Source organism: Nesoenas mayeri (assembly GCF_963082525.1).
Source record: "Nesoenas mayeri genome assembly, chromosome: 3".
Classification (NCBI taxonomy): domain Eukaryota; kingdom Metazoa; phylum Chordata; class Aves; order Columbiformes; family Columbidae; genus Nesoenas; species Nesoenas mayeri.
The window spans coordinates 34892098-34918998 of NC_137544.1; the positions used below are offsets into that span (position 1 = coordinate 34892098).

Genomic DNA, 26901 nt, shown 5'->3' on the forward strand with positions numbered 1-26901 from the left:
TGTTTTTCAGATAGCACTGATATAGCATGCTGCCTGTAGCTTTCATAGTTTTTTCTTCTGTATTGTTCTTGCTTACAGCCATATTTGGGGGGATGCTTCCTTCTAATTTTATTAGACCACTGAAAATATTCCATTTTGTAAATGAAAGAAGGAACCATTTTCAGAGCTTATGAACTCATGTGTTGAACATCTCACCTGACTCCAAGAGTTGTTAAATTGATGCTAAGATCTTTTGATAGTGGTAATGTACATGGTGCTTTTGCCAGACTAAATCTTGGAGTTTAGAGGAGAAAAAAAAACAACAACAACCCACTCATGTGTTTTGAACCTACTAAATAATGCTTCTGTATAGACAAGAGCAGACTTAATATTCTTGGTGGGGCATTTGTAATACAGCAGAAGAATATTAAATATGCCTACTTCTGCTGTATAAGCAGGTTCTGTAAGCACAAAAGTTTTTCTGGTTTATGGTTTCTGGTTAGCGAAAGCTGATTGTAATATGGTAATTTGTTACACATTACTTACTGGTTAACCTGTATTCAGTGGTTTGTCTTTATTTGTGTAATCTCTTCTAATGAATCCTTTCAGAAAGACATCTAGGCAGTAAAATTTTGCAACAGCAAATCTTAATGAGAACCAGGACAAGAAACTATTTCAAAATGTTTGATTTAGAATCTCAGTAGTATAAATAAGTGCATAATACTTCAGTGCTGCTTTAGGGAAGAATAATGTTAAAATTAAGGTATAAATAATAAATTGATATTTTTCAGAGCATATCTCACTGTCCAACTATAAGTATATTATGTTAAATTAAAAATACCATGCGTATTACAGAGAGGAGATAATGCTAAAAGATGAGTTGTAAGTATCTGTTATGTCTTGAAACTTACTATTTCCACTATAAGTTACACCAGTGATGGAAAAAATTATATTGTTAAAACTTCCAGTGTATAGTATGAAGCTTTCTTTCCCTCTGAAAAACGTTTACGTTTAGAGGAGGTGTGCATGTGAGGTGACACATCTAACATAGTCTAACCCAGCCTTACAGGTGTCATCAAATGAAAGTCTCTCCTTGCCTTTCCTTTCTCTTGTCCATATGGTGATGCAGTTGAGAGAGCAGGAAAAGCATTAAGCAAAAGAGATAAAAGTTCTTGCCCTCTCACGTATTTTTCTGCTGGGATTTGTCCCTGAGGCAGGTCACCCTGAAGTCTGACAAATGCTTGTTCCATTGCTGTTTATTCAAGAGAAGTGTTAGGAGTGTTTGGCAAGAGGGAGAAGTATCTTAAGCGCCTATTCCTGTTCATCTAAGCTGGCTTCTGCCAAGAAGTTTACTTGCATAACTACACTGACAAAGGCTTCATAAAATATTTGTTACATAATGTGGTTGAATCTCAAACTGCAAAATATACATGAGAGGGTTTCCCATGGTAATTGCAATTAAGGTGTGCAATAAGAGGGTTCTTGAGTACCTTCACTGGTTTTTAACCTTGTGTTTGCAGATGGAGGAAGAGGACCTAAGTGAAAGAGCATTGCCACAGATTGCTTCAATCATGAATAAAGTTAGAGACTTGAAAAACAAATACAGAAATGAAGACAATATCACAGATGAACTTAACTGTACTAAATTTTCAGCTGATACAACAGGTATGTGGTTTTGTTCATCTCTTGTCACTTATGCAACTGATCTTAACCTAGACTGAGAGTGAAAGAACCATTAGCTGAAAGGATTTCTTCAGTACTAGTGATCACAAAATACGTTTTGCATTTCCTTGTATCTTTAGTTAACTGCATTGTTCTAATCTGGTGTAAAAACAAAACATAAAATCAATCCAAATCACCAGTCTTTTTACATGAAAGCTTATGAAAAGTGCTTTCTTCTGTTCAAGTTTGCTGCAGTTTTAATGGATCTCCCTTCTTATTTTTCTGTCAGATAACTCTGGAACTGTTAATCAAATAATGATGACAACAAATAATCCAGAAGATTGGCTGTGTTTTTTACTTAGGCTAGAGAAAAAGGGTATTCCTCAGACGGATGTTGGTCTACTGAACAGACTCATTGGTCGTTACAGTCAGGCGGTGACTGCATTGCCTGCAGAAAAGCATAGTCAAAATGAGAGCTATGCTCGCATCCTTGTGAGATTTGCTGAATTGAAAGCGTAAGTATACATTTTCAATTTTAAGGATAAGAACTCATTCAGAATTATGAATTTGAATGATGATAAAATTTTTCATTAGTAGTTTCTGCAACAAATTATCATTTTGAGTGGGGATGTTTTCATATTGGTTCCTTGAAACTCCGAGCAGCTTTGGCTAGTCATCTGTTGTCTGCACAGTACTTGCAATTTGTTGTATATGCTAAACAACATGACTGTTCAGAGTTATTTCATTTAGAGATGTTAACATGCTTTTTTTCTGTGTTCTGTATGTAAGGCACATGGGGAAATAGCATGAGACACTTTTTTTTTTTACTTCAGCTCAGAAGAAGCTGCATAGGTGAAATCTGTTACAACTTTGGGTAACTATAATCTGTGTATTAAACTGTGTGTTGTAAATTAGGGTTAGCTTCCTGTGGAGTTCTGTAACTGATTTGGCTGTGAGGTAGACATCTAATCAAACCATGGTGGTCTATCCTTGTCTAGTCTGCTTTCTTCCTTAGCAGGAAAGATGCATACCAGCTACATTAAATAGCTGCCTTATGGTAGGAAGGATGTCTCAGAACATCATTCTAGACTTTCATACTTATAAAATTAGTTTTGTGGTCATTTATTGGTTTACTCAATCCAAATTTTACCAGTGTGCTTGTCCAGATGTTTCCAGACATAATTTGGGAGAGGGTTATAATTTGATTTTTCGTAAGTAGTTCTTTTGTCACTTGAAATGCTGTGACAGCAAATATTTTGATGAAGAGCTGCAATTTAACACTGCAGCAATCCTTAACGGTTAGTTGAGCAGGTGATCTTCAGTGAATATAGCTAGTCTTTTTCTGTTTCTTGTATGTCCTCCCATTTGGATTTTGGCAGGTGGCTTGGTCTTACAGTATGATATGGTCTGCTTCTTTGTCTGTACTGTCATTTGCATGGATTTTGCTGCATCAGTGTTTACTAAAAACCACACAATGGAAGCCATCTGTTTAATGTGGAGAAACATGCAGGAGTGAATAATGACCTGCTGTGAATCTTTAGTATCTTGAAGAGGTAAGGTATTTTTGTGAAAGTGGAGTAAAGCATATCTTCCAGAAAGATCTCCTGTCTTTAAAGACACTGGGAGATGGCATCTGTTGGCTCTGTTCAAAGCTTAGTTGCTTTTCTTCAGAACAGCAATTGTGTAACGCAGGATTCCAGCTCATCCTTTCTGGAATTTCTTTTCCAAAATCATGATTAGATGCTATTATCTATCTCTTTGTATACAGTAGGAATTGAAGTTCTGAAATATTATTTCCTACCTTCCAAATAACTTTAAAACTCTTGGATATCTTTCCACTTGATCTTTAGAACACAGTTTTAAAGGTGAATACTAGAACTGTGTTCAGTATTCTGTGTATTGTGTTACAGAGAGCAAAATCTAGGGCACTGTCAGTAGTCTGTTAATGCTAGAATGCAAGAATATTTTTAATGGTTTTAGTTGAGGTGTCCCTCTGAAATGTCTTGAGTTGCTTCACTGCTATAGCCTTCTTGGGAGAGTAGTTTATCTTGTTTCACTATTAAAATGTACTCTCTGTACCTGGAATGTCTTCTGTTCCTGGTAGTCAGCATTACTGTAGAATATACCTAGCTCACCAGGTAGTTCAGATCTTGGTTTTTTTCTACTTCAAATTTTTAACTGGCAAATATCATCAGTCATATGTATCCTGACTTGTTAATGAAAATTATTTTTTAAATTTAGTTTTTAGAAATGTACAAAATCTGACACAGCATCAATCCCAATGGAACTTTACTATAAGTATCTCCCTAAATGGCAGTCCCCCATTTGAAAATTACCCTCAAGAGATTAGCCAGTTCTTAATCATTTAAGCTAATGCTTTCCCTTTCAGAGTGGTGTATAATACAAAGTCAATTATTTATATGAAACTATAATACATTTATAAACTATAGATGTAATCACACCAGAACATGAAATTGCTTTGACTTACCAGATGTAAAAAACCAACAACAGTGTTGCTTGTCTATAGTTTTTGGACGTGAATGTTAATCAGTGAGTGGTTATTTGGATTTTCTTGGTGCTTGATATTTCCCTGGTGTTTCATACTTGCCTTCTCTGTTCCTGGCTGTCATTTTGTTTAGTACTATCTGTCTTGTCTCTGCTCATTTTTTTGCTTCTGGTAAATAAATCCTGTCATCTCATAACTTCCTTGAGTGTTTCTGATTTATTTTTTTCAGCTTTTGCAAGTAAAGTAGTGCTTGGATGCGTAGGTGCTCTGATATTGCCTTTGGTGGGAGGAGAAAGGTGCTCTTCAGTAGAGTTCTGCTTGTTCTCCCAAACGTTCCATCTAACAGAAGTAAGCCAGAGCATCACAAACTTGAGAAGCAGTGACAACAGCAAACTGATTATAGCGACTCTTGGCACCAACAGTTTTCTTCTGGTCAAAGCTGGGTTATTCCAGTCTTGGCATTGGTCCTGACTTTTCCTGATATCTTCTCTAGCTGCAGCCTGACTATACCAAAACCTTTTGACTTATCAATGATGCTGAGAGTGTTTGAAGATCCCTTGAACGTGCTGTGAAATGGGCAAAGGTGAACAACCAGCTGCACCCATGATTATCTGTATGGCACATAAACCATGCCAGGCCTGCTTTCATGTAACACTTCTGGCTGTAGCACAGTGCCACCAAGTGTGCGGCACTTGATGCCTGTAGTGAGCAGTGGATCTTGTTCTGCATATTGCTGTCCAAGTTGTTGCCGCTTTTTGTGGGAACCTAAATTGTAACACTCTTTGTAAAAGTGCCTGTTACTGCTTAATTTGTGTTAGTCTGACTCTGCCTGCAGATGGGTTATTCTGTGCCTGTCCTATTGCTTTAGATGGCCAGAGATGAGTTTATTAAACTTACTGGAGTTCAGTAGCATGCCTAAGCAATGATAGAGACTTTTTTCATTCTTAATTCCACAGAATTCTACTATATTCTCATTAGTTTTCTGTGTTGTGTTTTTCTGTACTTATTTTTTTAAGCCATTGTTGTAAAAGTTTTATCATTCCTGCTTCTAAGTATTACTTCTGCTTACCTATTGAATAAGGATGTAATTTTGCAAGAAATTCCTTATTTCTTGGTTGTAGATTGTGCTAATAAAAGCATTAAAAGAATTTGGGGGGGGTTGCACTAAATGACCTTTAAAGGTCTCTTCCAACCCAAACTATTCTATGAACTCTTTTTTTCTTTTTTAATGCTAGAAAAGGGGAGGGAGTTCATTGAAACATAATGTTAATTTATTATTTCATAGTAATATAGATTTTGTGTCTTTTTCTAACTTAACAGGTGTTTACTTAAGCTGTTAGATTCTCCAGAATATTTAAATTTTGGTGTACTGTGTGCAAGAATCTGGGTCACCTAATTTGGCAACCTGTGTGGCTGAATGTAAAACTAGGATTAAAATTTAGTCAAAGTAAAGGAACTATTAAATATGAACTATTTTATTTAGACTTTGTGGCATAATCAGTACGTTTTTGAAGTATACTATGTTTGCTATTGCTGCTATCTGTGTGTCTGCAGAAAAATGACTTAAATCCACCTTGTGCTACAAAATTTAATTGATAAGGCTGTGTTGGCTAGGAGTATGGGGAAAACAGAATTTCGTACATCTTGTAAGGAGTTGATTTTTCCCATAATACTCTTGATAGAGGTAGCTGTTGGGTAAATGTTCTTGTTGTGTTTTAGTTTTCTATAGTTATGGTTTTATAGATGTACCAGCAGAAACAACTTCGTTCAGTGACCTACATCTCTACTAAGGGAATCTTGACAATTTGAGTGCAGTTGCAAAAGTTCTTCAATAAAAGAGCTCATAACCTCTAGCAAAATTTTAGAGTTCAATAGTGCTTTAATATAATGGATTGGAAACATTGTGACCATATTGCTACTAATATATATAACTAACAGTGTATACAATATTTCTTCTGACTCGATTAATATGATACATTTTTCCACACTTGGAGTTTCTAAAGCAATTTCCCTGTCCCTTTGCCTTGCAACCACCTTAGTATAGGAGTGGTTACAGCTATAAGAATGGATATTTTTCTCTGGATGGTGTTAGCATGTAGCCTGGAAGGTGTTATTTGGGTGTTCTGAGGGGAAAATATGTATGTATTTCGAAGAATAATATGAGCAGGGACGAAGAATGAGTCCTCAGTCGTCTTCTTCAGATTTGAACACATTCTGGTTCTTGGAAAGTGCCAGCTTGATATCTTTCAATAATTACCTTTTTAAGATTCTCTGCTTATTTGTGCTTCATTAATGGTTCTAAGGCAGAGGGAAAACTTTGCTGGTGGATTGCTTTTCAAGAATTGTCTGAAGCACATGGAACTTGATCCTTGTTAGTCAGGCTTTTCGCCTTGTACAACTATTGTTATACTGTTTTTACAGTCTTCAAGATCCAGAGGAGGCACGGGACCAATTTCATCTGGCCAGACTGAACTGCAAGAAATTTGCTTTTGTGCATGTGGCTTTTGCACAGTTCGAGCTCTCACAAGGTGCGTAGAAAAACTTGGTGTTGCTGTCTATGTTATTCTAGATTTTGTTGTTTTAAACTTCTGTTTTTAAACTTCTTCATAATTTGCAAGGAAACTTGGTAGGTTTTCAATCAGAAAAAGAAAAATCTGGGTTTGCTGTTTCTTTTTTGATTGAAATTTATCAAGAGCATGTTCCTTTTTAAAATAAGAATATGTGTACAGTTAATAGTTTTTTTCTTTTTTCAAAATAACTTTCAAACAAGATGAAAATTGGCAGTGATTTTTTTTTTTTAAGCTTAGAACTTGGTGTCAGATAAGGCTCTTGGTATGTTGAAAAATGATGCTCAAATTTGGGTGGTAATTTCCCTTTAGATATTTTCAGCTTGCTTGTGGGAGAAATTCTATCTCCTTCTGAAAAGCAACTGTAGATTCTTTGTGTGTTTTTTCATTAAACCAAAATACACTGTAAATGGGCAATTTGGTCCAATTAAGTTTTCCCCCTTGCTGCTCAGGTTCTTAAGTAGCTAGCAATTGCATTTTCATTGATTCTTTTGTTTCCTGTTCCACCGTATTGAGTATTCATGTGGAGATGGATGGTATTTTCTGTTGCTTCATAATGACCATGGGCTAACTTCTTTGACAGTATCACCGATGCCATGTTTCAGTCAGCTGTGGTGAGGGGGAAGGAGTTTTGTCATTATTCGAAACAGAATGGTAATTTTTGTCATATGTTACCAACTGAGGTGTTTTAGATAAGCCATTCTGATGAGAGTGTTAATGTCTTTTAAAAAAATCTGGTCCCTGTTTTTAAGAGATGTCTGAACTCTGTCTCTGATAGGGATAGTTGCACTGAAAGCAAACTTTCTGAATTAATTTAGCCTGGAGAAAAGGAGGCTGAGGGGAGACCTTATTGCTGTCTGTAACTACCTGAAAGGAGGTTGTAGCACTGAGGGTGCTGGTCTCTTCTCCCAAGCAGCAAGTGATAGGATAAGAGGAAATGGCGTCAAGTTGCACCAGGGGAGGTTTAGATTGGATATTAGGAAAAAATTCTTCATGGAAAGGGTTGTCAGGCATTGGAACAGTCTGCCCAGGAAAGTGGTGGAGTCACCATCCCAGGAGGTGTTTGTGTAGATGTGGTGCTTAGGGACATGGGTTAGTGGCGGACACAGCAGTGTTAGGTTAACAGTTGGACTTGATCTTAAGGGTCTTTTCCAACCTAAACAATTCTATGATTCTGTCATACAGGCTTTTGTATGTGATGAAGTGGACTGATTGAAACTCACAGGTAGATCTGGCTTTACTTTTATGCCTTGGTTCCTCATCTGTTAAGGGAGATGGAGCAGTTCATTTTTTATAGGTGTTTTGGTGTTGTGTTCTTACCCAATGAGGCAAGCAATACTAGAAGGAATTGCTTTCATTTTGAGTAGCAAGTCTTGTTGAAGCATTGTGTAGTTAGTAAATAGAGCCAAAGGTAGAATGCTGGATAAGGATTCTTAAAAAGTCTAATCCTATCCACTGTTAAGGATTTGGGAGAAAAATATCTGATTACATGATTAAAGAACAAAGCATAACAAAGATGCAGAAAATAGATTTAGATTAAATTGTAGCAAATCTTTTGGTCCTTCCTGGCTTCGGTGTCCAACATCACCCATATAATATTCTCAAAATGTGTCACGTAAGTGTTAGTTCCTAATATATACACCCCATTCCCCCCAGTCTGAACTGCAGGTGACATTGATGTCTAACTTCATATACTGGTGGAGTTATGAGTGCTGAAAACATCATAGAGCTCTGAAATACATATATAATAAAGTACTTCTTATACTATATAATGGTGTATGTGGCACCTATAAAATAAAATTAAAAAAAAATAAAACATTTTCCTGTTTTGGAACTGAGGAAAAAGGCATCTGGGCCTTGAGGGGCATTAACAGATGTAACAAAACGTGTCATTTTGCCATGATATGCTATAAATTAAGGAAAAGCTTTTGGTTGCAGCAGACTTTTTTTTTCTTTATTTGACTCTGTTTTTTTGTTTAACAGCTGGATGTGTACGTGCTTATGTGTAAACTGATTGCTTTCAACATTTTTTTTGTTAAACATGCCCTTTCTCCCCCAGTTCTCTTTAACCTCTGTTTTTGGCATTTAATAACATGTAAAACTGTAACAAAACAAAATATTTCCTTTTCACTCATCTTTTCTTAAGTGTAGTGCTTTCTGGAGTAATCTTTAGTTTAACAGCTGCTTTTGACCTTTGATTTCTATTGAGTGCCTTAAAGATGTTTCATAATGAATATATAATAAAGTTTGTATCTGTTCAGATCTAAATGGAAGTCCTTAAAGCTCTTCTTTCCTTGCTGATACTACAGAAAAAAAAAAGAGAAAAATTTAGTTTGTGTTGTATTTCCGTACAGTTCCCAGAGCACTAAACAAATGATGAGAATGCAGTTCTATGACTTAATAAAGCATACTTTGTGACCTGGTGTTCAACTTCATATGTAAAATTGACTGATGTGATTCACTTGTGACTAGTTCAGTCAATATCCTGAGCATGGATATGTAAGGGGAGGTGGAAGTGCCTAATGAACAATGGCTTCACAGAACAAGGAAAAGTGAATATAAGACAGCATGAGTGTGATCATGTCTTTAAAAAAAAACCACAACATGTTGCCTCAACATAACTTTCTATTTCCTTGATTTCTACTTCTGTGTTCTGTACTACTTAGGAAATACGAAGAAGTGTAAACAGCTTCTTCAGAAAGCTGTTGAGTGCTCTGCTCTTCCACTAGGAATGTTGGAAACTGCTCTACAAAACTTTCATTCACAAAAAAAGCAGTTGCTTTCAGATGAGGAAAAGGAGAACTTTGCAGGTAACTGCAAATTTTTAAATTGTTGATTGGGTTTTTGTAATGCTTAATTAAAAAAAATCATTCTGCAATGTTTGTCCTTTCTATATACAGACTCAATCTGCTAATGTCTAATAAGCAGTCATATTTGTCTATATTCTCCATTTTATTCCTTCAATACTTGGTTCTGCCTTTGATGTGGTGACTTGTGTTTGCAGGACCTACAGGAGGGTAGATTCTAATTCTGCAAAGGTCATTCCTCTGACTCATTGTGTATTTGTGCTCTGTAGTAGATACTTTTAGCTGAAAGTTGAAGAGTGAGCTACTGGTGGTAGAGAAGAATGAGAACTGGAATGTACAGAGTAAGCTATATGGATAGCTTGCTTTGAGGTGTGTTTTTTTGTGACACTTAGCTGCCAGTACTTTACCAGCATATTTCAGTGAAGTCAAATCTAGGAAAAGGAATCCATTTCAACTTTATGTCTAATTTACAAATGGGCAAACCCCATATATTTATCAGTATAAAATTTAAGTGCTTGACTATATCAAAATATAACTGGTACTGGTTGCAGGGTATAACTTCAATAAGGAAAAAGGTACCTTGAAGTTTTCGAAAGATAAATTTCTTTGAAGTGAAAAACATGGTTTGACTTGAATACTGAAATGCATGCAACTAACTATTGCAAGAGCCATGTCTTAACACTACCATATTTTGCTTTGTATAAGGACAGAATTAATGCAATAGATCTGATTTCATTTCCTTACAGATATGTCTTCAGGAATATTATTTGAAGTTTGACTGTGTCTTGTTAAATCAAAGAACACTTGTTTCTTTATAAATAACTGCAGTCTACAGTATTACCTAATTAATTCTAATTTCCCTACAGTATCAAGTGCACAAGAGTCTGTACTTCAGAGCATAGCTGGAAGTCGCAGAAGCATAATAAAAAAGAATGATTCTGGTGAAAATCCTTCTACTGTTACCAGACTTTTGCTTGGGTAATGGCTTGATTATTTGTTTTATTTCTTAAAACATCATTTAAACTACACTACAATGTTGTGTGGGTTTTTCTGTGTTTTGGTTTTTTTTTTCTTGCTTTCAGGGAAGAGAAATCAGAGGACTTCAATGCTCTACTTAATTGCCACAATCCATTAAGACCACTAAACAAGTCTAACCAGGTAGAACATGTAATATTTTACTTCAAAACCTTAAACTTTTCATACTGCTTTACACATCTGATAACTTTCAATTTGCTCTTAGGCCTGCCCCTTTGGGAGGGTTCCTGTTAAACTAGTAGCTGATGCTGATGATGATGTGAAGACAACAAGTGTTCCACTTACAGCTAGTGTAATGAGGAGGTATGGTTATTTGGTTTACTGCAGCACAAAAGATTTTATAACTCTTTTTCAACCGAATGCTTTTGTTGGATAGTGAAAATATCAATTAAGAATGTTAAGATTAATCTAAAGATTGACAAATAATCATTATAACTGCACTAGGTGTTGCAATAGCCCACTTCTTATCTTACTACTCAGGTTCTTTGTATGAGAGCATGTAAAGATCATTTTCTTGTTCTGGCTAATTAGTAAGCTCAAACCAAATGGAGACTAAGGCAAAAATAAACGTTGTTCAAAATAACTTTACGTTTATGTATCCCAGTTCCTAAAATTAGACATAGTCTTGTAACTTCCAGAAGAATTTTTTTTAAATCTTCATTTGTAACATAGTCCATATGATCATGATTATATTGAACTAGTTATGCTCGTTGTGAATAACTGTTCAGCAATGGAAGAATCTGCCAACTAAACCAGCACTTTACTACATGTTACCTGACCAGAGCATAGCTTGAAAATAAATGGGAGAAAAATCTTCCTCCTCATGGCAAATCAAGTCTGTTATGTTTTCTTCCTGTCTTATTGCTGTGTGATATAAATTAATGTAGAAGTGATACATTTGGGGAGAAATATGTTACCGGAAAGTAAAAACTTCATACTTAGCCTCTCAGAAGTTAGCTGAAATCCGGTATTTTGAATCTGTGCAAGTAGTGAGAGAGCTATTTCACATGATAGTATTGTTCTGTAAGTATTTCAGAATTTAATTTGGAACACACCATTATGGTTTAGGATCCGAGTCGTAGCTTACTGGTGTTTTCTGTGGGAGACAACCAGTTAAGTCATCTGTCATTTCATAGGATGATGGTGGCATTGTTACAAATTTTTTGGTGGTGTTTCTCACTTGGCTGTCAGAGTGGACCTGCTATTCTGTTTATTTGAAACTTGTAGTCAAGTCTTCACATAACTGCCTTTTTTTTAATCTGGTTCACAAAAGCCAATTATTACATTGTGTTGGCATGTGATGTAATTAACAATGTTATGTCAATAGGCAAATATCTGGCTCCAAATGCAGAGCCTTCGTCGCACCTTGTCCACCCTCAGAATCAAAATCTAGTGGGAGTGATTCATATGACTCAGGAGACCTACAGGTAACTTGAACTTTTTCAAATAGATGTAAGGAACTCTACTTGACTGTCCTGTGGTATTAGAAAGGAAAATAATGCTTTTTTTCCAGTTCAAGAAAGAAATAAGGTAGAATATTCCTGTATGTTAAGTAATCAGTTGTAACTAGAAACATTAATTGTGGCTTCTAAATTTGAAAATTGTTATGCATAATCAGGCATTAAGAAAGCTTTCTCTGAACAACATATCTGATGGGAGAAATGGAGGTGTATTAAAAATCTGTAACAGGATTTATGAAGAGGAGATAATCAGGTTTTATCTTGACTACAGGAGCTCTTTCAGCTGTAGTCATGAGTTTTATCATGGGAAGTACCCTATTCAATGAAGTTTGTTTAATTTACTTCACTTGATTAAGTGCTCTATGGAGCTGTAAATGATAGTTTTTGATAGAGATTAATTTCAAGCTATGCCTTTCATGTCCTGTGTCCTTGTCCCCCGAAAGAAAATTAAAAAATAGAAAGCATTTAGGTCTCTGTATGGTGGAAATTCAGAGTGTCAATGGATTTTTGAAGTAGTATCAGTGACAATGTTCTGTGTACCCGCCATTGTTTTCTGAAGCATGTTTGCTTTGTGATGTGTCAGTCTTTAATTATCATAAAGAAATGTATTTCAGACACTATACTTGGGATCTTCTTCAAGCCTTTTTAAGAAGCCTTTTGTTTTTTTAGTCCTTACAAGAAAAAAATTATTCACAGTCGCACATGTCGGATGAGAACAGTTTAGAAATGGCTACCAATTCAACTATAACTCTTCAAACCAAAATGGATACGAGTCTTGCAATGAAAAGAGAAGGTAACTACATGTGATTATATTATTATTATTATTATTATATTATGATAGTTTGCATATGTGAATTATTTATTTATGCTTTGGTTAGGCTTTTGTCTTTTTCTTGATGTCTTCTTTTAAGTACCTGTTGCCTTTGGTCAGCTTCACTGTCCCATGCACATTTACTTCAAATGTTAAGAAATGTCTAAAGTTATATAAATTTATAACTTGTAATGTAGTGTTACTTCACCTGAGTTTTACCATAGCAGACGCATTCATCTTATTCTCTGAGCAAAGTAAGTTACTTTTATGCTACAGTTACAGTTTACAAGTACCTTGTATTCAGTACAAGAGTCATTGACATGAACAAAAGATCCCCGCAGTACAAGTTTATAAACTGGGTTACACTGCGTATATGGAAAGAACAGAGTCCAAGTGCCCTTTAACATGTTTCTACCTGTACTGACAGTTTCTTCATATGCCAGTAAGAGGTTGTTCATAATCTTTTATATTCACAGCTCTCCTTTTTTTTTTTTTATTATTGGTGTGGTTCTGAGTTACAGCTCTGTTCTTTCTGAGTTACACCGCTGTTCTTTCCATATACACAGTGTAACCCAGTTTATAAACTTGTACTACAGGGATCTTTTGTTCATGTCAATGACTCTTGTACTGAATACATGTCTATTCTTTAGAGGCTTATTACATTTCAGTGTCAGTCAAATGCACTGTTACACTTTCAATTACTGTAAATGCTCTTGTTTTAAACAACATGGTGCTTTAGCTTTAACTGTGTTGTTCCTTGTACTCCTTGATCATCAGTAAAGATGGCACATGACGATGCTTCTAATTTTTAGAAATTGTATTTTGCAAAGAAATCAAAGTTTTGTTATTATTTGAATGGCTGAGATTCTCATTGCATTTTTGACATACTTTTTTGGGAATTATTTTAAACTTATTTTAGGAACATTTTTGTTGTATTCCAGAAATAACCTACAGTCACCTCATGATATAGAAATAGGGCTGGCATTGAGACCACCTTATATTGTGGTCTTCCTGGGAAATGTTATAGACAACTCAGATTTACAGCAAGTATTTCAGGTGTGGTAAAATTCACGAGGATATTACTAACGATTTAGCACCAACATGATGGAAAATGGAATACATATGCTAATCTTTTACTGTTACTTGCCACTTTTGTGTTTCATCAGAAATCTAGTTCCTTAGATGGCTTTCTTTTTTATGATCCTGCTCAAGAAATCAGGTGAAAATATCTAATAATATTGCAAGAGTTGAATTTAGGATTAAATACACACATACCTATTTTAAGAAAGAAGAATATTTAATTTTGGAAAATAGTGATTATTTTTTCAACTTCATTGTCCTCCCCAGAGAAATCCTTGCCATTGACTTGCATTAGGAACAGTTTTGGTTTCATGTCACGCTTTCCCTATTTGTGCTTCATTCATCCTTCCAGATGAGATGCTGGTTATAGTAACTCAGTCCTTTGGTAGCTGAATTACACTCTTGTTTAGCGTGGGGTACCACTTCCTGGTCATTTGAAAAGAAAACTGAATGAACACATGAAGGAACACTCTTAGGCTGTGCTATTTGCAGCCTGCCCCACAATCTTCACTGATTCAATGTCCTATTATCTCTGCAAAAGGAACTGTGCGATGGTGCGTCCCATGTCCCTTTTTGCCTCTGGCTTCAGTCATTACACTGGACTGCAGGTTGCCTGTTGTCATAGACAGACTTCTAACATGAAGTATTGCAATAAGCTTATTGAAATGCTTTATAAACCTGCTCAGTGTCCCAGGATGTTGTAGTACAGATGATGAATATAATTTTGTTCTGTGTGTTGGTGAAGGAAACAGTTGTATCTCTGTTACTGTTAAAGTAGTATCCTAAAATTTTGAAGAAACTTGCTCTGTTATACGCTGAACTGAATATGAATCCCAAAGATTACATTCATGCCTTTTAGTGTCTGATTCTAGTAAGTCAACTGTGTTTACTTATTCTAATATAGAAAATGAGGTAAAATTGTTCTAGAAAGTGTGGAATAAAGCTGCCAGAAAGTGTTTCAAGTACTAAATATGTCTTTATAATAACTTGTGTGTGTTTAGGTTTGTGGTTTTGTTTGCTTTTATTCCAGAAAATAGACCTCAGCATGAGGAGCTGGAGATACTAGAGCCCAGGAGTCTGGAAAGTGAACAGCAACAATATAGTTCTGGTGAAAGCTATAGAAAGCAGTTGGAACAGATTAAACCAAACTGTGTTAATGCAAGAAAAAAATGGCCAATTCAAGAAGTGGCACAAAAAAGCTGTTATAGAGAGGTAAAGTAACAGGAATATGTATTGGTGTTCTAGCTGTAGCACACTGAAAAAACTGTGTTCTTTGTTGTGCTCCTTGTGTGGAATAATACTTTGCTTTGCTCCTATAGGGAAGACAGTCGAGCCTTGAACAATCTGGTCATTCTGTTTCAAAAGGATTATCACCACCAGATGCTGTTTCTAAGAAAAATGATCCATTGCAAGTTTGTGGAACACCAAGCACTGCGTATAATGATTATATGGACTGGTAAGCTACTTATTTGAGCTACATACTCATGAATGGTAGTTAGTCTCTGCAAGCCTTCAGCAGTTTTTAACAGGATTTCTTAAACTTTTATGTTCAGAGGGGAAACAAGATTTCTGAGTGCTTCAAGTGCCTGACTTGAAGATTCAGCTTGCATTTAGGGAACTTTGCCTTCCCTGTCAGCTTTTCAGCAGTTGGAAGTAGTCCATCAAATCAAGAAGTCTCTGTTACAGCATTTACCTCTTTCTCTCATCTTTGCTACATGATACTTCCATTCAAATGGCTTGTTTTTTGTGACTGACAGGTTGATAGATTGATAACTGTGTATCTGTCTGGTTCGCATGATGGAAGAGTCTGTGGGGCTTTTTTTTTTAAAAAAAAGTGTAAGAAATGTAGAGGGTTGCAGAATTGAGCACTGAAGTTTGGATAAATAAATGCTAGTATTTCCTGTCTTAAATTAGGCATAAACCCCTGTATGTTGATAAATCTTTCTAATTATATGATTACTTATTATTTTTCTAAGTCTATGGTGAATTGTACAGGTCAAGGCTGTATGATGAGTAATCACTGTTCCTGTTGGTAGAACCTCTGTCTCTGTAGCTGTAGAATTTAGAATATATGTAGTGATTGAAGTACATTCTCATGATGGAACTTGACAAAAATGGTCCTTGAACAGATTCTGTTCTTGCTTCTATTGAATTTTGATGATTACACACCATATGTACAGCACACAGTAAATATGTAGAATTGTTGAGTGCTTTTGTGTTCAGTGAGAACTGTGCCTTTTACTGGTTTTGACTATTTTTTCAAACCTATTTTATTTTCTACCAAAGAAGTCCTAGGTATATAAATTCTTTTCCAGTTCTTTATTTTTTTTTCTGAAATACTTGGTCTTTCCACTCATATACAACATAGTGAAACCTCTCAAAAACACTCTTATTGCCTTGAAGTTGTTTGTCAAATTATGCTCACTTACAAAAAAAAAAAAAATCTCCCTTAATCTAAAAAGGTTTTGAATAAAGAACAGTAAGATGAAGAAAACCAACTATGGCTCAGGCTATCTTGCTGTCTTACAGTCAGCTGCTCTTGTTATATGGTCCTTTCATTTTTCCAGTTGTGGGGAGTGTCATATCTGAAGACGGGCATTTGATTAGATACTGTTTTAAGAAATAGGTCTTAAGTATGTTGTAGTTTAAGTGTACTTCTCAAGAACTTCTAAGTCAAGAAGTTGAAGTGATCTTAATGCTAACTATTGAATGTAGCAGAGGTTTGGGCTTTTGGTAGTCAATAGGGTTTAATTTTAAAGCACTGAAGATTTCAGCTTTGTTAGAATAATAGTAAAAGAAAAAAACAAACATCGAAGTGCTGATATTGTTCATAACTTTAGTTTCAGAACACCACTTGTAAAGAACAACTTTCTACCAGGATGTCAAATTTCTACTCCCTACAGCCAGCTCCCATATATCCTACCACATACTCCAGCAACTCCATTTCAAAATCAAGGTGGCTTGCAGGTAACAATTTTAGGCTGTCTTCTGCCACTTTCCAATATGAATCTTTGTTGGAGACTACTTTAGGTTAAATATATGCATGTATGTCTACATGTGTTTTGCTCTTCATCTTTCTGGATGAGTAATGGAAAGCAGTCTGTATTGCTTATTCTCAAAATAACTATTTCTTCATATGTATGTCTGAATTTAGGTAAAATAAGTCAGCTCTTGAAAAATCAGTTCAGTTGTGTCAAAATCCTGAAGCCTTTGTCTGAAATCAAAGCCTTTTTAGATTCTACTTCATGACAAAGGCAAGGACTAGAGTCACTATTTTTGTTCTTCTGTGCTTTTATAGTGGTACTACCCACTATAGTGGAGTACGCAGAGAGAGAAGCAGTGTGTTTGAAACCGTAAGAGTCTGAGAGATGTAAAAGAATGAAGAATTACATTCCTTCTCCATTTTGTTAAATTTCACAAATTTTGGTGCATTTGTAGTGACTCAAAATTGTGTAAAAGTGGGTTACCTTAGATGGGTTGCACACTAAGGTAGGAACATTCTCAATTGTAGATAGAATTGGGGGATATGTTTAAGCTTCCTAGTGGAAGATTAATATTATTAATTAGGATGAATATTATTAAAGAAGATTAATATTAAAACTTGGTGGCTATTCTACAGCTGTTCTAAAGCAATACAGGCTGTTTTAGCTTCAAAGCACTGAAGTTTCTTAGCCAGTAGTTAGCTTCAAATAAAATAGTAGGTGATTTGAGTACAGCTCTACGTTGGTTGTATGCTGTGACTGGAAGTGTCTTAGGCTCGTTTCCAACTTTGTCTGTAAAGAGGGAAGTGTCTCTAAGAATCTGAGAAGCCTTATTAAAGAAGATCCTGTTCTTGATTTTCAATGTGAAGAGCATTGGTATCTTTTATAGGAGTCCAGTGATGTTGTATACCAGGTGATGATCACTATACAAATACTTTTGCTATGGAGATCTTTAGCTTTCAAGACAAACATACTTAAGCTATAGCTTTACCACACTTGTTCAGAAAGACCAAGACAGAGCATATTAACTTAAGAAGTAGAACTACCTTTTTCCACTGCATGTTATACTAATAGTTATTTACTTAGCTTTTTCTGTATGTACGCAGGTTCCAGCCTCTATATCTTCACATGAATGTGTTTCCATCAAAGGAAGAGTTTATACAATATTAAAGCAAATAGGAAGTGGAGGCTCAAGTAAGGTAAGATGCTCTTTTTACCATTGTGTAAAAGGTGTGTTACTCATTTACACAGTAGGAGTCACATTGTAAATATGCATGTTGAAGTAATCTAGTAAGGATTGCCTAGTACTAATGTGTACAAAGTGTTGAGTGACCTAGAAAAATCTAGAAACTTGTCATTTTAATGCTGTGCTCAGACTTTCTGTCATGGATGCAGAATAAATATAGTGCACGGATTTTATTTGGTATAATGCTGTTTTATGAGTCTGCAGATAGCCAGCAATAATAACTGAATTAATGTCTTATTATGAAAATGATGCTTCAATTATTACAGGATTTTAAGCACAGTACTCTTCATATTAGTGGAGAAATAAAGTAAAAACAGTGGGTAGATAAAGGAGAGGTCTCGTAGTAAAGAATAAACAGTGAACAGAAATTCTGATAGATATAGTCAGAACACTGAACAGAAGTTACAAAAATAGGAAAAAGTGATCATCTAACTCTCGTGAGCATCTAAAAATCTCATTTAAATCAGTAAACAATGGTGGGAGCCCACTTCCTTTTGGTTTCTGTATGAAGGCCTGAAGGTAGATTATGTATGCTCTTGAAGATACAATTTCTAGGGTGGAATGAGTAGTAAAACTACTGATAAAATCAGCTCTTCTGTTATAAGAGGTATGCTGCAGTATTACTGTACATCTTAATTTGAGAGGCTATTGTTTGGGGCAGTGTGATTACATAGGTGGGAAATGTGTGGTTTGTAAGATTGATTCAAAGTTCCTGAAGTGGACAGGCCATCCCTTATTACAGAAGTCTTTTTTACCTTATGTGAGAAGTGAAGTGTCAATATGACTGAAATGGTAAGCTGCTTTTACAAAGAAAATTTGGGTCATAGGAGCTTGAGAAACAGAAATTTTCTTGTTCAGAAGATAAAGAATTATAACAAAATCAACAGAAGCAGTTTTGTGTGAATTAGGTTTCTGTCTGCATTCTTCTATCTCCCACACCTCTATTTCACCTGTGTGCTTGTCTGTGAAAACCATGTTACTAGTCAGAGACTCATTGACCAGCTTCCATCAGTGAGGACCTCCCAAAAGAAAAGCCTCCTGTGCTGGCAGTGTCCAGCTGTAGAATGAGGCAGGATAGAAGGGGACCTCTGCATGTCACTTGGTCTAATGGTCTGCTTAAAGCAAAACCAAAGGAGAGCAGGTTGCTCATAGTTTCTTGCAGTTGAGTTTTGGTTATCACCAAGGATGCAGACTTCACAGCCTCTCTGGACAGCCTGTTCCCCTGTTCGACTACATAATGATGAAAAAAGTTTCCAGATACCTACTTGTAATTTTCATTTTTTTGCTATGCTTGCTGCCTCTCCTACTTGGATGGTTCCAGAGGGCTCTTTTTCATGCCTTCCCTTTAAATAGCTGAAGACAGCAATAAGATTCCCCATAGCCTTTTTATCCTAAGGCTGGAGGCCCAGTGTCCTCAGCCTCTTCTCATGGGCCGTGTGGTCTAACCTCCAAATCATCTTAGTGTGATGAAATGGATGTGCAGTGGCAGGTCAAACACTTTTCTCTGTGGGAGGTTTTTTTTGCATTCTTTACCTTAGGAACACTCCAGACTTGTGGTCAAATACCTCTAGTGAAATATAATGTGGTACCAAGATGGTTTATGACAGAGGGTTGTAACTTGTGGCTCCTTTCTTAATTTTTCTTCATGCTGACTTAAATTTAGTGTTGGTTGTTCATTTAGAAAAAGTAAACTTTTTAAATTCTAGCTGTGGTGAGATGGACCATAGCAAATCAGAATTAGGATTGAATGAAGTTAACTGATACTGTTTTGCAGGTGTTTCAAGTACTGGATGAAAAGAAGCAGCTGTATGCAGTCAAATATGTGAATCTAGAGGAAGCTGATCAACATACTGTTGAGAGCTATAAGAATGAAATTGCTCATTTGAGTAAACTGCAGCAACATAGTGATAAGATCATCCGCCTTTATGGCTAGTGAGTAAACACTAATTCTTTTAAAACATTATCTTTATATAAAAAGAAGTTGCCTTAAATTTTAACCTAAGTATATTTATTTATTTTTAGTGAAATTACTGATCATCATATCTACATGGTAATGGAGTGTGGAAATATTGATCTCAACAGCTGGCTTAAAAAGAAAAAAAACATTGATCCTTTGGAACGAAAGAGCTATTGGAAAAACATGCTGGAAGCCGTTCACACAATCCATGAATATGGTATTCTTAAATAAAACACTTTTAAGAAATGTGCAAAGAAAAAATTGATCTTGGCTGGATAATGCTTATCTGTACCTTCTATCTGTGCAAGGACTATGGCAATTGAGCAATAAAAAAACCTCATACCTAGTAACTTGGATTGACTTTAACCTCTATTTTACAGGCATTATTCACAGTGATCTGAAACCAGCAAACTTTCTGATAGTTGATGGAATGTTGAAACTAATTGACTTTGGCATTGCAAACCAAATGCAGCCAGATGTGACAAGCATCATTAAAGATTCTCAGGTAAAATATTTCTGTAAAAATTGATGTATGCTTTCTAGAAAGTGCTATAGTACTTCCTCCTGATGTTGGTGAAAGTATTAACTTCAATGAATACTGAGATTTTATGCTGAGTGGTTTTAAATGTATATATAAATATTCATATGTATGAATTTTTGATGTTTTTATCGAACAAAATAAAAACGACCCTCAGCCTTAACAGAAACAAATTTTCAAGATGCTTTTCAGTGTTTTGAGGCAAAAATTTAACTTTTTATCAAGTGAGTTAAATTAAGTACATGTTTCGTTTAAAAGAATATTTTTACGTTTTTATCGCTAGGTTGGCACAATGAATTACATGCCACCTGAAGCAATAAAAGATATGTCTTCCTATGGAGAAAATGGGAAGTCTCGATCTAAGGTAACAAATCTTTTTTTCTCCTGTTCCCTTAATGTTAAGAAGAAAGTAATCGAGTCATATATTGTAAAACTTGGTTTTCTTAAAATCTCCCACTGAAACTAGAGCAGAAGGAAATCCATTGTGCCACAGTGATGATGGGCAGTGATTGAAGGTTAAGTTTATTCCTCTCAACTACATAAAAGCATTTTGCAGGTAGTGTTTAGAAAAAAAGTGCGTGCTGAATTAATAAGTAAAATTGAAAGCAAAACACAAAGCCTTAAGCTTTGGAGGAGCTGTTAATAATAATAGTATCTAAAGTGATAAATGTAAAAATATTTTAAAATACATTTTTATGGACAATATAAACCAGTCTTCCAGTATTTACAGTGTGAATGGCATTGAACAGCAATGTAGAGTACAGTGAAATGCATGAAGCATTTCAGATATGAGAGACTGTACTGATGACTAATGATATAAAAGTCTTTTGAGCATCTTAAGGGTCCACTGTGGTATGCATCTCTGACAAGTCTTTTTTTTGCACAGAAATAGTTCCAGGGCAGAGCCTTCGGGATTTTTTTTCTGGGAGGGTCTTCCATGGAGCGAATCATTCTTCAGTCTCTTCTTGGTTGCCTAGTGTGCAGTTTGTGCTTTTGTTTTAGGTTCCTTCTCCCAAAACCTGAGGGAGCTCTTAGGGTACTGCTGGCTGCTACACAGCTACATTTTAGCATTCTGCATAAATAACTCATAAATAAATCTTTTTCTGAAAGCAAGAATATTTGCTTTCTGATATAAACCGTTGTTAGTGTGTTTGCTTAAGCAGCAAAATACAATGATGCTTGTGTCAGTGTCATATTTTTAATTATTTTACGTGAATGGCAGGTTTTGCAAGAAATGAGTGATACCTAATATGTTATTTTTAAAGATGATATAGGGAGTCTAGTATTTTACAGAACACATTTATGCGTTCTGTGCACCCCATTAATTTTTCCGGGCTACAGAGTACTGTGTGTTGCAGAACTCTAACTTCACTGAGGCAATGGAATGTGAATGATGAGGAAAATGCTGAAGGAAAGCAATTTCACATGGCAGTCAAATCTCAGTTAAGAGGCGAATAGTTTTGTGGAAAGGTTTAAAAAAAATCCATATTTATATTTACATGCATATAGACGTTCAAAGATTGTGACTTTTTGACAGTTGTATGGAAGTATTGCTGTCTAGTGAAACACAGTCTTTCTAAAAACAGAATAGAATGTTTTATAGATGGATTTCTTCGAGTGCTTCACCTTCAACAGGAGAAGTGGAAACTATTCCTGTAAGGAACAGCCCAGGTGTGGTGGCTGAAATCTTGATCTGAATCCTTTGAACCCAGAGGAACTAAACTATGGCTTCCCACTTTGGGGACATAGCTGTGATGTCTCACTGGTTTTTGAATTGGATTAATTTAGTGTGCTTTTATTTGCTTGTACTCATAAACCTGAAATTAGAATCCTCCTGTTCAACTTAAGGACTAACTTTAATTTTATTTTTAGTTGAAGTAAGTTGATCTTCAAAGATCATCAATAAAAATAGCTTTCTTATAGAATATTACTGAGTGAAACCACATCACTGTTTTAGTAGATAATGGCATGCTGTCTTGGTGATTATGTGTAATAGTTACTAAAATCCGTTACTCAATGGAAAATAGACACATTAAGTGAACTGACTGTAGAATTGTATGATAAATGGACTGAAGGGACAGTTCCTTAAGTGAGGAGTAATCTTATCTTTTTTTGGTTTTATATTAGATAAGTCCCAAAAGTGATGTGTGGTCATTGGGATGCATTTTGTACTGTATGACATATGGAAGGACTCCATTTCAGCATATAACAAATCCAATTAATAAACTCCATGCTATTGTTGATCCTAGTTATGAAATAGAATTTCCAGATATTGCTGAGAAGGATCTTCAAGATGTGCTGAAGGTAATTCTCCCTTAAGATTAATTTTGATGCAAATAATAGCAACTTCTTTATTTAAAGCATATTTTCTTAAACTGGATGAGTTGTGCTTGATTTTTAATTTTTTTTTTTTTTTCAAATAAATGCTCACTGCTAGTTGTAGGAACATGCTTTATTTCAAAACAAGACTTAATGAAGATAGAGCTGCTTCATATAGTTTCCATAGTAAAAGTCTATTTTCAGCTCAGTAGCAAATAAACATGTAAACAGTTAAAGCAGTCTGGCTTAACTCCTCTGGCTGAGCACCGCAAAGTAGGTACAGTAGCTTTTGTACTCACTGTCCCTTTGCTCACCTGGGATATTTGTCTGGGTTTGAAACTTGGCCTGTGCTTTTACTTGCCCTCATGTTCCTCAGCAATTAATGAGCTGAAATGCAGAAACACTTATCCCCTTCACTTTCAAATCTTTGTGTCATTCAGAATAAAAGGATATTGTAGGTTCTGATCTTCACGTCTTCCAACATTTGTATCTTGTTTTTACTCAAGCAACAACTTTACTCTGAAGATAATTGCTAATGAAGGCAATTAAGTTAATCTGTTATTGTATTTTGAGTTGAGTCTGAGTATGTAGTTTGGCAGTAAGAAGTCCTGACATACATTATAAGTTCTTTACATACCATCACTTTTAATACTTCAGAAAATTATTGCTTTATAGTCAAAGCATTCTTCCTCTTCTTTTTATTTCCATTTGCAGCACTGTTTAGTAAGAAATCCTAAACAACGGATATCTGTTTCAGAGTTGCTGATACATCCATATGTTCAAATTCAAAGTCATTGTCAAACAGGTATACTTCTTTTTAAAATACATTTTTATTTAATAGTACTTCTGTTTAAGATGACAAAATGCTTTACTCTCATACATACTTTCCACTTGCTGGCATAAAAATAATTTGTTTGGTGCCCATGCATGTTTCAGAATTGACTTCAGTATTTTAATTCCTAAACTGTTCACTGACTTCTTGTATACCTCTTAAGCTGCACTGGCAATTTATACATAGTAGTATACAACTTTAGCATAATTCTAAATTAACTGCAGGTGTTCCAAATGCAAAAGGAACAACAGAGGAAATGAAACGTATCCTTGGCCAGCTTGTTGGCTTGAATTCTCCCAACTCTATTTCTAGAGCTGCTAGGGTAAGTAGATTTTCTTTTCTGTTTTATATGGTAGTGCATGCTCATGCAAACAGAGATAAGAATGTTTGGTAGTGAAAACTGAAAGGATACGTGTATCAGAACTTTAACTATGGCTGGAAAAATATTATACCTTGTAGTGCTTTTGTTTGCAAGCATGCAGAATCTCTGCACATCCCTCTGAATGGGAACAGTTGAAAGGATAATCATAATCTTGGTTTTAGCTTTTTCTTTCCTTTCTACCTTCCAGTATATCTGTATTGTTTTATTTCCAAACTCTCCACTGCCCTGGAATCTCCCCTCTAAAACAGGCCTTGCTGTGCTGCTTTGCTTTTAAGATGCCCCAAGGCTGTGGTAGGTCTTCTAGTTTAAGAACAGTATTTATGGACAAATGATGTAAATCGATCTGTCAAGTGTGCAAGCTACTGGACTGCAACTGATCTTACTTCCTGGAAGCTGCTAACTATTGCTATTTGTAAATTAGTCCCTGTATGTTGAGGTATTATGATTTCAGCCTCTTGGTTTACTGCCTTGAAAGGAAAGTGTGATAACTCTTCACCAACTCAGTTCTTTCCACCTTTCTTTCAAAAGAGGTGATGGTGTTCAAATATAAAGGTTAGGTGGAATGCAAATCTGCTTTCATGAGGAGGAAAGCAAATTGAGTTTGCAGAAAGTAAATCTAAAGAAGTTTGCTTAAACTTACACTGTTAGTCATACCTTTTTTTTTTTTTTAAATATGGGGTGAATGAGCAATTATCCTTTTAACAATATTGTGATGTGTCTGTGTTTGTGGCTGCTGTTTTTATCTCATATAAAGCTTGCTTACCCAGAGTATGCAAATATCTCTCTCCTTCCATGCTGATATTTCACATCAGAGACAATTAATGAAGTAAACTTGATTTTAAAATCTCTGTTTACATCTTCTCTACCAACTTGTGAAGCTCTATACCTTTGCTTATGCTGCGAGGTCAGTGTATGTGTTTTCTCTTAGGCACTACATTGCATTACAACTGGTACAACTGTGCTTTCATAAATGTATATTTTCTGATCTCTGAGAAGGAAATTTTAGTATGGAGTTTGTAGTATTTCAGTATGTGATGACTTATTTCAAGTGGTAATGTTTGTTATAAAGATGTGGTTTGAATCTATATGTGATACAGCTGTGTTCACCTGAATATCTATGTTTTTATTAACTTTCAGACTTTATATGAACAGTGCAACAGTGGTAAAAGTCTTGATGTATCAGCATTTGCAAAACCTGGGAGTCAAAAAACATGGACAATGAAATGATGTGCTGCTGTTCAGGATGCAACAGAGATGTTTGGTCTGTTCAAAAAATATTTTGTGCTGCTGGCTTTTAAAAGGACACTCAGCATAAAGTTCACATTTACATGTTCTTTGTCTTCTGATAATGCTTGCAGATCATTAAAAATAATTTAATTGGATGCTTTTCACTGTAAGCTGTTTCTCTCTTTGCGTGCCACTTGGGTTGAACAAAGAGAACTGCTATGTGGTGATTTTTGTGTTTGGAGTACAAAAACGTGTGAGAATCTTCAAGCTCTTATCCCCTGAAGCTAAAACAAAAAAGTTCATAAAATGCAAACTGGTGTACACAGAAAACATGCAAATATCTCTTGAAATATCTCCTGTGATGTGAACACAGAGTTTTATACTGTTCCGTGCCTTGCCAATAAATGCCTCTTGTGTCCAGTTTAATCATAACTTATAAGAGTGCTTAATTCCTTAGTCATCAGCTACAATACTGGTAGATGCATGTAAAAGTCACTTGGATTTTGGGCTATTCCTGTGGTTAAGTGACATGGTGGAAGCATCAGTACTGTTCTGAAGAGTTATATGATTAAAATGACATTTGTTCTATTAAAGATGCTACTATAAATCCAATATGCTTTTTTCAAAATAGAAAACACACCAAGATTCATGATGGTCAGAAATCACTAATTTGGATTTTTAAAAGCATTAATACTAAGCACTCTTGAAAATGCACTGAATGTAGTGGGACTGTTTCTTACATGATTATTAGTGGACTGATCAGGTTTTGTTTTAACTGAGTTACATTTCTGGTGCAGGTGTATGAATTTTAAGTGTACTAAGTCATTGAAAGACATTAAAATAACATCTAATAGTTTTAAATTGGAAAAAAATTTAAAAAAAAACAACCAAACCAAACAAACAAAACCCAACCTTGGCTTCAGTTTTCTGACAGCTGCCATGCTGGAGCTTGTCAGTGCTCTATCTTGATCAAGAATTTTGAATTAGTCTCTTCTGCCTTTCATTAATAACAGCCCTGCATATAAAGATCCCAACTTCATTATTAAGTTTATCTATGTGAATTAAGAGTGTGCCACACTCCTTGATCAGTGATGGAAAAAGTTCAAGATCAGCACTAGAGAAGCTTACCTTGACAATTTCTGCATATTAAATTACTGAGTTCATATTTTCTTACCTTGAACACTGAAGTATTTTAAAACCTTTGATAGCTTTTGTATTTTGTGTTTAAGTTTGGATAACTGATTTTGGGAAGAGATGTTGTAATGCTTCAAATGTGTTGAGGAGGGAGGTTTGTCTTTCATTGTAAGCCAATATTTAAGTACTTTCCCCCCCTCCTTGTTTTCCTTCAGCTTGCCTGGATTCACATTATTGAGTTTTTTGGGTTTGTGTTGGTGTGTTTTGTTTTTGTTTTCTTCTTTTTGGTCTCAGAATGTTAGCTTTCATTTCCATGACTCTTGAAAGATTCAGAGGATCAAAAATCTGAGTGGCTACTGGTTACCTGTTTACCCAAAC

General features: G+C 35.4%; 1 protein-coding gene across 1 annotated transcript; it reads left to right on the plus strand.

Annotated features, from left to right (window-relative positions):
- Positions 1–1499: 1499 nt before the first annotated feature.
- Positions 1500–25389, plus strand: TTK (TTK protein kinase; the record flags this gene model as incomplete). The annotated part of the gene is made up of 21 exons (XM_080342736.1): positions 1500–1644; positions 1931–2156; positions 6569–6675; positions 9381–9524; positions 10388–10499; positions 10604–10679; positions 10762–10859; positions 11884–11983; positions 12686–12809; positions 14938–15119; positions 15227–15363; positions 16748–16874; positions 17995–18087; positions 19909–20066; positions 20157–20308; positions 20472–20596; positions 20913–20993; positions 22757–22933; positions 23663–23753; positions 24005–24102; positions 25300–25389. The coding sequence occupies 21 exons, from the start codon at positions 1500–1502 to the stop codon at positions 25387–25389; spliced, it is 2643 nt and encodes an 880-aa protein (XP_080198862.1).
- Positions 25390–26901: the final 1512 nt, after the last annotated feature.